The sequence below is a fragment of the Malaclemys terrapin genome, chromosome 7 (assembly GCF_027887155.1).
Source record: "Malaclemys terrapin pileata isolate rMalTer1 chromosome 7, rMalTer1.hap1, whole genome shotgun sequence".
In the NCBI taxonomy this organism is placed as follows: domain Eukaryota; kingdom Metazoa; phylum Chordata; order Testudines; family Emydidae; genus Malaclemys; species Malaclemys terrapin.
In genome coordinates this window covers 4505183-4519813 of record NC_071511.1, presented here as the reverse complement: position 1 = coordinate 4519813, position 14631 = coordinate 4505183, and the positions used below count along the sequence as shown (strand labels likewise).

General features: G+C 42.1%; 1 protein-coding gene across 9 annotated transcripts in view; it reads left to right on the top strand.

The window, feature by feature from the left end:
* CADPS (calcium dependent secretion activator) overlaps positions 1-14631 on the top strand; it is a 357481-nt gene that overhangs the window by 315242 nt on the left and 27608 nt on the right. For all 9 annotated transcript variants that reach the window (XM_054035472.1, XM_054035467.1, XM_054035476.1 and 6 more), the window contains 2 exons: positions 7326-7358; positions 11977-12084. In XM_054035472.1, the coding sequence (XP_053891447.1) occupies positions 7326-7358; positions 11977-12084 (141 nt within the window). The remainder of the gene's footprint in view (positions 1-7325; positions 7359-11976; positions 12085-14631) is intronic.

The window sequence follows — 14631 nt, the reverse complement described above, 5'->3', positions numbered from 1 at the left end:
GGAGCAAATTGAGCGGCAGTAACAGGAGGGACAAAGCAGGGAGAGCCTGTTGAGAAACAGTGACCCTGCAAGTGGAGGATGGCTTAAGTTGATCAGCTGGTGGGGAAGTGGGTGCTGGGATGCACTGGCAATGCCGATGGTGTGGGCATGGAAGGGCATCTGCAGGGGAGATCTCCCGAACACCAGTCAGATGTAAGCACGGCCAAGCACAGGTCTTAGGAGGGAGGCCAGAGGGGAGGAGAGTTCTATCAGGAGGAAGCTGAGAAGCGGGGGCAGCTTCAGTGAAGCCTCCCTGGACACTGCTCAGTTGTAGAGAATGATCTGTCCCCCCAAATCGAGCGTGGTTCCCCGGCAGCAGTGGCCAAGGAGTGGAAGGCAGTAAACAAAAGGAAACCCCCAAAGACTGCACATCAGGGATCAGGTCTGGGTCCAGTTCTGTTCACTATCTTCATCAATGATTTAGATAATGGCATAGAGAGTACACTTATAAGGTTTGCGGATGATACCAAGTTGGGAGGGGTTGCAAGTGCTTTGGAGAGTAGGATTATAATTCACAATTATCTGGGAAAACTGGAAAAATGGTCTGAAGTAAATAGAATGAAATTCAATAGGGACAAATGCAAAGTACTCCACTTAGGAAGGAACAGTCAGTTGCACACATACAAAACAGGAAATGACTGCCTAGGTAAGAGTACTGTGGAAAGGGATGTGGGGGTCATAGTGGATCACAAGCTAAATATGAGTCAACAGTGTAACACTATTGCAAAAAAAGCAAACATCATTATGGGCTCTATTAGCAGGAGTGTTGTAAGCAAGACATGAGAAGTAATTCTCCCCCTCTACTCTGCGCTGATTAGGCCACATCTGGAGTATTGTGTCCAGTTCTGGGCACCGCATTTCAGGAAAGATGTGGACAAATTGGAGAAAGTCCAGAGAAGAGCAACAAAAATGATTAAAGGTCTAGAAAACATGACCTATGAGGAAAGATTTTAAAAAATGGGTTTGTTTAGTCTGGGAAAGAGAAGACTGAGAGAGGACATAACAGTTTTCAAGTACATAACAGGTTTTTACAAAGAGGAGGGAGAAGAATTGTTCTTCTTAACCTCTGAGGATAGGACAAGAAGCAATGGGCTTAAATTGCATCAAGGGTGGTTTAGGTTGGACATTAGGAAAAACTTCCTAACTGTCAGAGTGGTTAAGCCCTGGAATAAATTGCCCAGGGAGGTTGTGGAATCTCCGTCATTTGAGATTTTTAAGAGCAGGTTGGACAAACACCTGTCAGGGAAGCTCTAGATAATACTTAGTCCTGCCATGAGTGCAGGGGACTGGACTAGATGACCTCTCGAGGTCCCTTCCAATCCTATGCTTCTATGATCAGTAAGGAGGGCAGAAGAGTTGGCTGCTCTTAGCAAAGAGCCCCAGTGCACTGCAGCAACAATGTGCATCTGACAGCAGGGAGGAGTGGGCAGGACATAGCCCCGGGCCACCTTTATTGTGTTAGGCTGTGACTGAGGACAGCGCTAAAGCACTTGCTTAACACAGTCACTGAAATCCTGCTCTGGTAGAGAGACCTCCCTGAATCGGGGTTTTAGAGAGTTTAGAAGTATTCGAATGAAGCTGTTTCCCATACCCCCCAGCGGGTGGGGCCAGTCCTGCCCTGAACTCCTTCCACTCCCACTGGCCTCACTGGGGCACTCCTCACGCTGCAGGATTGAGCTGTATCTTCTCGGGCAGGGAAGGTGCCTGTTTTCTGTTGGGAAAGCACCTCGTACCCCAGGGATGCGAATGGAACTAGAGAATAGTCAGTAGCACTCGACAGGTGACCCAGCCCCTATATGCTGCACTCAGGAGGTTCTGCTGAGCTGCACAATTTCCTGCCATTGTAGCATCATTTTCTGTGTTTTGTATTTGCAGTGACATAAAGAGAAGCTATCGCTCATTACAGTGGAGTAGTGCTGCCTCCCATGTTTTTGCCCTGTGTGAATAAATAAAACAGTGCTATGGTCCAAACGTTTTAATTCTAGAAAGCAGTAATCTTCCTCCCGCTCCTACCGACTCCTTCCATCATATGTGTTCCCGTCTCAGAAATGACATGTACTCGGGGGTCTTCTGACAGACGGTTTTATCACCTAGTAGGAAATCCTTATTTTCAGTTCTTGCCTGGAAATTCAATATTAACTTAATATATCTGCTGTAAAGTCCTCACTAGCCACCTCATTATAAAGAGCTTCAGAACGAAAATACCCTTCTGCATTTGGCCAGACTTTTTTTTTTTTTTAAGTCAAATGTTTCTCTGTATCGGTAGTCCAGTCATTTGATGGGTGTCTGTCTGTGACGTTCCACTGAGTCACAAGCAATGGCAGCTGTTTAATCTGGATGGCCTCTTTCATTGAGCAGCAAAGAATTACAATGATGTTAATGAAAACTAAAGAGCGTATATTACCCCAGGGAGAGATGGAAAAGATTTCATCCGTGTTCTTCACAAATTTTTATGGTAAACTGAGACATTTCATGGAAAAGTCACATACTTTGTGAAAAACTGCAGCCTAGCAAAACTCACACAACATCTGGTTGTTTGGAAACGTCACTAAATGTAGCCAAATCTTACTTTAGAGAAAAACAAGTCATAATTCACTTGGTTGGGTTGTTTTTTTTTTAAAGCAGCTTAGCTTTTTGTGGGTGGAGAGGAGATTGTGGAAGGAAGACTGCATTTTTCTCATTGCATCTTTCCTTGGGGAGGAAGGATTGTCCCATGATTAGGTGCTAATCCAGGATTTAAGAGAACCAGGTTCCAGTCCCTGGTCTACAGGAGACTCCCTGTGGGAACGTCTACACAGCCCGCAGCCCTGAGCCATCGAGCCCAGGTTGACAAAGTCGGGCTAGCGCGGCTGTGCTAAAAATAGCTACGTGGTAGCTCAGGCTCCAGTCAGATCCTTCATCTATCCAAGTCAATGGCAAAGCTTCCATTGCCGCCCACAGGGCAGGAACCAGCTCATTGGTTGACCAGTGGGGACAGTAGCACCGTCCTCCCTCCGCAGGGGGTTGTGAGGATGAATACACTGACGATTGTGAAGTGCGGTAGGCCGTGTCGATACCACAGAGAGACGGAAACGTTTCTTTTTGCTGAAGTTCCGTGTCTTGTCATTTCTGGCATTTCTTTTTATGAGTTTTAGTCCTTAAAGCCAGAAGGGATCATTATGCACATCCATTCGGCGCCTCCTGGATGAATCTCACTCGGTAATTCCTGCATCGAACTCATTGCTACAGCTAGAGCTGTTTCACGTGTCATTTTAAACCTTTAAGAGGACTGCGGGTGACTCTCGTGCCCATTTTGAGATCCAGTGGGCTGGCTTTTTGTGTCCTTATAATCTTGTGCCCATCTAGTTCCAGGCCCACTGGTAGGGTTTTGAAAATATCCAGGGCTTGCCCCTGTTCTTTCACCCCAGTTTGGGGGTCTTAGTGCTGGAAATGCTTGAAATGTTACTCTCAGCAGTCACCACCGCTCTGGTCTTTTGTATCGCCTCGTTTTGCTTAATTATTCACACACACGCACCTCATACACTCCATACAAATACATCCACCCACTCACACATTCTGTCTCACACATACAGTCAGCCCCTCATTCAGGACACATAATTTATTCATCCCAAGATGCAACTGTGTGCGTGTTATATTTAGGCTGTTTTAATGGTAGCTTTAGAAATATTTAAAAAGCAGGTGAGCTTTTACACCCAAACAAGGATGGTGAGCCCGTGCTTATCCTAATTAAAAGCATAAGCTTCATGGAAGATCTCAGCTGTGAGCCTTCCAGATGGGCTGCATTATGGTACCGTTGTAAGAGGGTCTCTCTTTATCCAGCTGGGAATTGCTCAGTCTGAAAAGTTGAACTTGAAACTCATGGAACTCCTGTATCCTTTGCCAGCTATGGCTGACGTACAGGCTTATGCATTCTGTTTTATGAAGGGCAGCAGAGAAGTAGCAAGTGTTTCGGGTCTTGTAATTGTCAGATATCTGGAAACATACCACAGCCTCCAGATTATCAACATGATCTTTAAATGTGAGCTTTGAAGAGGAGAACATAAGAAATTATCCAGTGGACTGTTGGCATCCTGAAAGGCAGGACTGCCCCTTGGTCATAGCCTTTTTTAGGGCTGTCCCCAGACTACACAAGCTCTGCAACCCATGGACTTGACCTGGAATCCTCTTCAGTGTCAGGGCCAGTTGGGAGGGAGAAAAAAGATCTCCGCATTCAGACACCAGCAGCAAAAGCAGAGTGGAAAAACATGGGGGCCCCCTTCAGTAGCTTGGGACCTTACGCTTGCATTGTGCCCTACAAATGGAAAAGCCATTTGTCATGTAAGCTGGTTAAAAAAACCAAGTAAAGGGTAAACATCCCCACCCTCCAACCTGCAGAGAGGGGCTAAGGGTTGCGTGAGTTCAGATAGAAAGATAGGTTATTGTGCCCTTATATGTGGCTTTTGCTGCAGCATTTTTCATACTCCGACAGTTCTTCTTTCCTGGAATTGGTTGCAAAATCTCTGAGGCAGAAGCTGTTGAAATGGAAGCTGCATACATGGAAGCTATTTGTGGTGGGTTGGTCAGTTCCTGACAATATTTTTTTAATTAAATTTTAATTTAAATTAGAGCTGTCAAGCGATTAAAAAAGCGAATTGTTATTACTCGTATTGTTAATAATGGAATACCAGTACTGTAGTGCAATCTCTTTATCATGAGAGTTGAATTAACAAATGTAGAATTATGTACAAAAAATAACTGCATTGAAAAAGAAAACAATGTACAATTTTAGAGTCTACAAGTCCACTCAGTCCTACTTCTTGTTCAGCCAATCGCTCAGACAAACAAACTTGGTTACAATTTTCAGGAGATAATGCTGCCTCCTTCTTGTTTACAATGTCGCCTGAAAGTGAGAACAGGCAGGAGCGGCGCGAGGGTTTTTGCCGCCCTAGGTGGCAGCGCTCCTCCTTTGAGCATTTGGCGGTGGGGGTCCTTCCACTCCACGTCTTCGGAGCCATTTGGCGGCGGGTCCCGGAGCGAGTGAAGGATCCGCCGCCGAAGTGCCCCGAAGACACGTAGCAGAAGAACCCCCGCCGCCGAATTGCTGCCGAGGACAGCAAAATGCCGCCCTTCCCCCCCTCCCCCAAATCCTGCCGCCCTAGGCGACCGCCTAGGGTCACCTAGTGGAAGCGCCGGCCCTGAGAACAGGTATTCACATGGCACTATTGTAGCCGGTGTCACAAGATATTTACGTGCCAGATGCGCTAAAGATTCATATGTCCCTTCATCTTCAACCACCATTCCATAGGACATGCGTCCATGCTGATGACGAGTTCTGCTCGATAACAATCCAAAGCAGTGTGGACTGACGCATGTTCTTTTCCATCATCTGAGTCAGATGCCACCAGCAGAAGGTTGATTTTCTTTTTTCGTGGTTCGGGTTCTGTAGTTTCCGCATCTGAGTGTTGCTCTTTTAAGACTTCTGAAAGCTTGCTCCACACCTCATCCCTCTCAGATTTTGGAAGGCACTTCTGATTCTTAAACCTTGGGTCGAGTGCTGTAGCTGTTTTTAGAAATCTCACGTTAGTATATTCTTTGCGTTTTGTCAAATCTGCTGTGAAAGTGTTCTTAAAACAAACATGTGCTGGGTCATCATCCGAGACTGCTATAACATGAAATATATACAGAATGTGGGTAAAACAGAGCTGAAGACATACAGTTCTCCCCCCAGGAGTTCAGTCACAAATTTAATGAATGCATTATTTTTTTTAACGAGCATCATCAGCATGGAAGCATGTCCTCTGGAATGGTGACCGAAGCATGAAGGGGCGTATGCATATCTGGCATATAAATACCTTGCAATGCCGGCTACAAAAATGCCATGTGAACGCCTGTTCTCACTTTCAGGTGACATTGTAAATAAGAAGCAGGCAGTAGCGTCTCCTGTAAATGTAAAGAAACTTGTTTGTCTGAGCGATTGGCTGAACAAGAAGGAGGACTGAGTGGACTATAGGCTCTAAAGTTTTACATTGTTTTGGTTTTGAGTGCAGTTATGTAACAAACAAAAAAATCTACATTTGTAAGTTGCACTTAAATGATAAAGAGATTGCACTACAGTACTTGTATGAGGTGAATTGAAAACTACTATTTCTTTTGTTTATTAGTTTTACAGTGCAAATATTTATAATAAAAATAATAATATAAAGTGAGCACTGTACACTTCGTATTCTGTGCTGTAATAGAAATCGATATATTTGAAAATGTAGAAAAACATCTGAAAAGATGTAATACATTTCAATTGGTATTCTATTGTTTAACAATTAAATTAATCACAATTAATTTTTTTAATCGTAGTTAATTTTTTAGAGTTAATCGCGTCAGTTAACTGCGATTAATCGACAGCCCTAATTTAAATGTAACTTAAACTTTTGAGTGAGCTTAATCCCAGCTTGACAGCCCTGAACTCCTCAGTCTGTGTGCCAAGGGCAGTCGCAGTGCAGGCCTGCATGGGCCTCCTCATCCACACGCCTCGGTGCTGTATTGGAGGGGGAGTATTTGTGTGCCTTGGCTGACTGGCCTGGATCTGCCAGCAAAGGCTCCAGTGGTCTTGGATTTCCTTAGGCTGTGGACAGTTGTTTACTTTGAACTGGAATGAAGCCACCAAGTTGTCATGCTGTGGTAATAACTTTTGGCTACTAAGTTTGCATTGATTCCACTGCCAATCCCTTGAGCCATCCATTCCCCCCAAAAAACTGTTCACAAAAATACATTCCCCTGTCCTATTTCCAGTCATTAGCCAGCCAACCTCCAGGACTCCTGTGTGCACCCCAGCTCCACACCCCCACTCCGCTTGCTTGTCTGGGTACAACCTCCTCAGTGATCTAGGAGTTGTGCAGCTGAGAATACCTGCCTTAGCCACACATATTAAAATCTGACTCATGTGTCATGAGAGTTGAGAACAAGGCCCTGCTTGTTGGCAGCATTAAGCCCCCAGAGAAATAATAAAGCGAATATATTTCTGTTGGCCTTTTCCAGAATCCCTGTCCCTCCCCCTGCTCATGGAGAAAAAGGAGAAGGAGAACTCCCACACCATCATCTGCTGCAATTTGTGCCTTAGCGACAGTAAAGCCACCTCTCTTGGGTTTTTGGGGGTTTTTTAAACCACCATTACGTATAGATTGAAACAGGAAATGTATCACTTTAGCATCATTTTTTCAATCAGCATCAAGTTGTACTAATGTTATCTTTAGATATTATTGTGTGTATTAAACATCAGCATGAGTCTAAAGTCTAGTTTTTTTCCTTTACAGGTGAAGGCGGCTTCCAAATACGTCGATGTACCTGTAAGCACAATTTAAACATTGCCTTCTGTCTTAATAATCTGCATTGTGTTTTGGTTTTACTGCACATGTAACAACCCCTCAGTGTGGGTTGTCAGCTGCTACTGAACCTAGGACTTTCAGTGTGATAAGCGTAGGATTCTAACACTTGAGCTGAAAGGAGGACCTGCGGTAGCTGGTGTCAATATTAAACATTTATCCTATGGAGACCGGCAAGTAGGCAGGGATACGTAACTAATGGACTTCACATAGTATCAAATAGGTACCGTATTTACACAAGGGACTTGGGTCACTGCAAAAAATTAGTAGCAGTACATTCTGTAATTTTTTTGTGTTCTGTAATTTTTTTCATTGAAACTTGCCTCTATAAAATAGAGTGTAATTTCAGAGAGAAAAGTCTAGAACGTGTTAGAGCTGAGTCAAAATATATCTAACACACTTGCTAGCCTGTTTTATTTTTATTCTTCTAATTGCTGGCATATTTTACTCTTTCAGAAAATGCTTTTCGTTTTAACTTTAGGGAAATGGTGGTAAGTTAGCAGTGTGTGTATATGGGAAACAGTGTTGATGAAAATAAAAAATAACCAAATTTGCTCACGTTTGCGGTTGTTAAAGAAAAATTGTACATTGGCTCCTCTAATTAGAGCTTAACACATAAGGAAGAGAGCCCTTCAAGTTCTTAGATAAAGCTCTTAAATTGCCAGAAATGTACATTTAAATTGAGTTTAAGTGCAGTATATGAATGCTAGTTGGAGTTAGGGATTACTGCTGATAAGCGAGGTTACATTTACAGACAGACTTTGTGCTGAGTATTTACAAATAAAAACAAGTACAGGGGAGTCACATCTTACACGCGGGTTAGGTTCTGAAAGTCAGCACATAAGGCAAAAATCTCATATAGTCAAACGCTCATTGAGTGGAATGGCGGGCGAAATCGCCCGCACTACAGGTACAGTATTTAAATTGTTATTTTTCTCTCTTTTTTGTTGTTGTTTTGCCGAGCGCGTATAGTTAAAATTGCGTAAGTTAAATGCACCTATGATGCAACTCCACTGTAGACTTAAATACATCAATCCAAATTCTGCACTCAGCCACACCAGTGTAAATTGAGTTAACTCCACGGAAATCAATGAAATGTACATGCGGCCTTGAAAACGCGCCAGGTTAGCTAGACAGGGTTACTTCAGCGTGTGTGTGACACACACCACTTACTATGGAGGTGACATACTTGCATGGGCGTGGATCGAGCTGGCGCACTAAAAACTGAATGTAGCCATGCTCGCCACCCCAAGTACGCACCTCATGTCTCTGGTGGGCACACTCTTGGGGGAACTAGCACCTCCTGCCTTTCTCACTGCTGCAGCTGCCTTCCAGTTTGAGGGCACTAGCTCAGTCAGAACTAGGGTGAGTAACGCATCCTCAACTCCAAGTGTAGATAACCCCAGAGAAGTGTTTCCATTTCCTTACCCCAAATGTGGAATTTCCCTCCCCAAGTACACCTTCCTTGGGTCCAGTATGGGCAAGATTTAGTCCCAGGCAAGTCAGAGCTTTTCTCTGCATAAAAATGTCCTGGCTTTAAAGTTTGGTATGTCATGGCCCTTGAGGGGTAGAAGTGGGCCATTTATAACACTGGGAAGGAGCTTTTAACCTCCCAGTGGGACTCAGCAGTCACATGCACGGAAAGAGCTTGAGATGTCTGACCTTAAAAATGTCTAGGCTTCTAAGTCACTGAGGCACATTTGACACTTTCAGCTGCTAGGACTTCAGATACAGAAAAGTACAGTGAATACAGCATTCCGAGGTGGAGGGTTACAAGAAAGAGTCCCAGTAAAATCATATGTAACTCTCAAACATTTCCAAAATAGATTTTCCTGTAAAATAAATGATGGTGTCATGTAGTATCAAGGGTTTCTTGGGATTCCTTTGGGATGCCTTGCACAATGCTCATGGCTTACCCCATGTGAGCAGTTCACCCCAACCTCATTCTAATAAAACCTTTAAACCCCACCACCAGCTGTTACACACACACACACACACACGTCCACCAACATACTCGTGCACGTGTGTGACCACATATTTGGGGGTGTTACCTGGACTCTGTTTTGTTTCAATTTTATGATCAGTCACTAAATATTACAACTTTGTGACATACAACAGTTCTTGTTACCGATCCCCCAGGACACCCTGTCTCCAAGGCTTTAATTTTGAATTCCTTTATCCGCTTGTCCGATTAAGATTTGGCCACAGCAAGACAGTGCTGGAGTCCATAGTTCAACGTGTAATTAAGGTAGCTGTGAAGAGCCTTTCTCTTTCCAGATCAGAAAATTAAGAGGCAAAACGCTCCTTGAAGAGTTCAAACAGTCCAGTTGTGTTGTCAAGGTAGAGAATGGAAAAGAAATATCAGAGCTACAACACCTCTTACAACACTGTCATTAATGTGCATTTTATGTGATTGTATAGCAAAACCAGCATCACTTGGAGAGGACTGAGCTGTTCAGGAGGCATAAGGAAATAGATTTAAAATAACCCTTTATCCATAGATGTTTGGCTGATGTATACTAACTTTTTTTGTGTGAAACGAGATGACACAATATATCTGCATGGAAATGTCAAAGAACAATATCTAACTTTTTGAGAAGAGTTCTCTGTGAATATAAGCTTCCACTTGTATCACAATGTTTCCTGAAGCCTGGACTCCATCATTTAGTTAATATGGGCCAGATTCTACTCACACACAGGTTTAATATCGGTGAAACGCCATTAACTTAGATCAGGGGTCGGCAACCTTTCAGAAGTGGTGTGCCGAGTCTTCATTTATTCACTCTAATTTAAGGTTTCGCGCGCCAGTCACACATTTTAACATTTTTAGAAAGTCTCTTTCTATAAGTCTATAATACATAACTAAACTATTGTTGTATGTAAAGTAAATAAGGTTTTTAAAATGTTTAAGAAGCTTCATTTAAAATGAAATTAAAACGCAGAGCCCCCCGGACCGGTGGCCAGGACCCGGGCAGTGTGAGTGCCACTGAAAATGAGCTCGCATGCCATCGGTTGCCTACCCCTGCCTTAGATGGAGCTAGACTTCCTTTTCACCAGTGTAAGCGAAAGCAGCGTCCACGGTAGTAGTGAGCCACTGTATCTCTCGGGGAAGTGCAGAGAAAACCACATTCGATGATGGGTTCCTTCTCTAGGGAAAAGAGACGATCTCCTGTTAGTGAGCAGATAAGACGCATCACTGACGTCTAATTTCAGAAACTTGTTTTGTATCAAAAAACTGCAACACTTATAGTGCCACCATGAAACTGGCACAATCAGTGTGCTGAACATTGCTTCAAAGTATAACACTTGACTACTGCCGCATTTGTGTTGTCCTCATTGGTTTTCAAATTAATACCTTGTCATTGTTTCGGTAGGTGTTAAGAAATGTTACTGGCATCCCAAGGGCCAAGCATTGGCCCTTTGCTTGATAATTGTTTGCTTTGTATTAAAAAACTCCTTTCCCACTGCTTTCCAAACGGTCCTCATTTTCACCCTGGAAATTACACAGGAGTGTTAACTAACTTCAATTTACAGTGGCTGACAATCACATCTTAGAGAGAACCGATACTTTGTGATCTGAGGTAAATCACAGTAATGAAAACTAATGACACTCGTTATTAACAAACTTACAATGTGCCATGGAAATTTAAGGTTCTGTGGCAGGTCTTGTAATGACTCCTGTTACAGTATTTTAATGGGTTTCCTTTGAGATCAGTTTGATTTCAACATATCAAGCAGTGTGAACTCAATGGGTTTTTTAGTATATTTCTCCCTCTCCATCTACTTCAGTTACCGTCTCCTTTAAAGAAAATATCAAAAGTATCACTGCCTTTCACAAATCTAATGTACTTATAAGTTAAGGTTTAAAACCAATGAACATATTTGGCCATATGTACAGACATAACTACAGCTCTAGGTATCCTAGAAATGTAGCACAGATTTAGACATGTTGGGAAATTAGCTGATTTATGATTTAACTAGTTTATTTTAAAATATAAGTCCATGTTCAAGCAAAAGTTTAAGTTTTAAACAACAAAGAAATGTGATTTTGGTGTGAATAATAAAATGTTCATTGCTTACTACACACATTCTCACACCTTAGGAGAAGAAACAAGAGACTAGCGCTGGGTGTTAGCTTTCTAACTTCATATAACAGAGGGTTTGCATATAGAAGGTGACACTGAAAAACCACAGCGTGATTTGTTGTTTCATTAATTAGGTCAACAATACCAAACATAGCACGAGAACTTCCTGGCATCAGTGTGTCAAGGAAAGGCTTTATTCATCCGAGTAGCTTCCCTCTAGGCAAAAAAAGCAAGCGAGATAGTGTGTTTACATGATCTTATGCTGCATAGACAGAGTGGCTCGTTGGCTTTGCGGCATACAAAGCAGCCAGCCGTGGGATCAGTTTCTGGCACCCAAGTGTACTGTAGGTATCAACGGGGCGTGTGGTGCAAAGCAACAGTTTAAGGACAAAAGGAAGCTTGAGGAAAGAAACTACAGCAACAGGACTACATAAAGGAGCTGCCTTTTATGAAGATGTTTATGTTTTTCTTTCTCTCTCTTCTTTTCTTCCATACAGAAGCCGGGGATGGATGTTGCTGATGCCTATGTGACATTTGTTCGCCACTCTCAGGATGTCTTGCGTGATAAGGTCAATGAGGAGATGTATATAGAAAGGTTATTTGATGTAAGTAAATGCCTTCTCCTCCTTGGAAACCAAGCAGGAGACTCCCCCAAAATGTGACAAAATAAGACAGGAGGATAAGTCACATTTTGAGAAAATTGATTGGTTATAGATTACAAAACAAAAAATCTTTCCTTTCCTTCTGACTAAGGCTCTTATCTGCTGTCCACCTGCTCTAACTCTGTACTCTGATCTACTGTGTCCTGGTCTTTATGTGTGTGGTTTGTAAGATAACAGCATCTTTTAAGCCAATACTTACTATGTTAAGTTTGTGAGAAATCTTCCTATAAGAGGAACATCTTGGTCATTGTTCTTATCATTAAAATCCGAGCCAATTTTATGGCAGATGTGTTAGTCGGGGACCATCTCTTTGGTATGTTAATTAATTGTTACTGACTGCCCAGCACTCAAAACTTGAAAATGAACTCTGCTACCTATTTATATTTTTTTTAAATGACCAAAAGATAGCTGATAAAATCCGTATTTTCATACTCAGAAGGACTACGTTGTGGTGTCTAGCACCAGATGTAAAAGCTATAATATGGTCTCCCTGGGGAAAAATGGGATGGTTGCTCTAGTCAAAAGGACACAGATTTTCAGGAGTTTTGTCCCCTTTGCACCCCGCCCCCTGCACCAAATCAATTGATAACATGTAAAAGAGAACATTGACCTTGATGCCCAGCAGCCTACATTTATTTTAAATATGAATGCATGTTAACTGATGTACCTGTCTCTCTCTCTGTTGCTTTTGTTGTGTGACACACTTTCCGTCCTTGTAGCTATTGTTCACTGAAGGTTTTATGTTTATGGCAAGCACTTAACATTAGTGTTTCAGTCACTTCTAGGATCTTTGTTTATATATTGATTTCTGTGACTGTGTGAAACAGCTTACATTCAAACTTTCTTTTCTTTCACCTCTCAGCAACATCATTTTTCAGTCTTCTGGCTCTAGAATGTTAATAACTTTATATGCTTTGTTTACTTACTCATTTGCTTCCACAGTGTGTAGGGAAGGCTTTTTTTTCCCCAATCAAATGCCTTCTTTACTTGATATTCTTCTTTCTTCACATCATCTTTCCCTTAGAAACCTCTTCTTACTTTATAATTCCCACTCTTTCTTTCACTGATATCCTATCAGATTAAAATGGAACTTATCTCTCATGTCAAATGTTTTATCACATTATATCAAGTGGCATGAATTAGAGTCAAATAATCTTCCTGTGTACATCTACTAGCATGGCCCATATCCACTGAGAATGCCTCATTCATGCATAAAGCACACTAGTGACTCCTTAATGCTCTATGCGTGCTCACTCTTCAAAGATTTTAAAGAACAGAATGCCAGATATAAACCACCCATCCAGTAAGCATTGAAAAAAAGGACACAGTCACTTCTATTTTGCAGCAGGTCCACTAGCGCATTGCACATCTATGTTGAATTTTATTCCATAAGCAGTACATTTTCAGAGATCAGCTGGGTTGTTCTTTTCAATGCCTTAGTTGCCTTTCCTTTAATCAGTTACTTAAGATTCGCAGTTGTGTGGTTTTTAGAACTTTGTGTCATTAGCTCAAACTCTAAAAATCTGTCACTGACCTGAGTATTTATTTGTTTGATCTGATCATTCTTAGGATCATAAAACCATATTTTGGTTAAATTAGCAATAAAAAAAAAATAAGAATAGAAGGCAAAAGTACATAATTCCCTCCCACCTCCCCTCGCCCCCCCACACACACACATTTTTCATAAGCTATACCTTTCCTAACCTGTTAGGCAGGTAAATGATAAAGGATTTTATTAATAGTAATAAATCCTATAATATTTACATTTCTACATATGTTTTTACATAACTGCGTGCAGCTATCGAGGCATTGTGGAAGAGCAATTCACTTTTTGCTCTGATGTGTTAATAATTCAATTCTGGGACCAAATCCTGCTGACTACATTCCTCTGTGTCTCACTCAAATGCATCTCTTCACATGAGTAAGGTGCACAAGATTGGATCCTTTATTTCGATATATGGGATTAGAATGCACTAGACTTTCAAAGGTAGCAACCTTAATTACTTAAAACTGTGTTTTAAACTGGCTGCTCTCACTATTGCAAAATTGTTTCTGAAAGAAATGCTTATTTCCCAAGTTCAGCCCTAAGCTAAAGGACAAGGTGCTGACCTCACTGACTGAACTAGTAATAGTGCAATTAAATTGGGGCCCGATCCTGCACACCCTTAGTACTGGACACAGTGGTGAATGCTGTGTGATGCTAGCATGGTTCCCAGTGGTGAAGGGTTTCAGGATTGGGCCCTTCAGTGTCAATTCACAGAAATCTCCATCACCTAGAAATGGTTTGTTGCAGTATCTGTAATTGAATTTCCCACATGCTCATTTTCTACACTTTAGCAGCACAGCATCAGTTTGTGAACATTTTGCATTGTTTCAGTCAGTTTTCCTAACCGTGGCCAGCCCTGCTCCTATGACAGTTGGTGATAAGCTCCCATGGATTTTAATGGGTTCAGCGTCACATCCATATGTTTTCTTTTGTTTTGTTTTTAT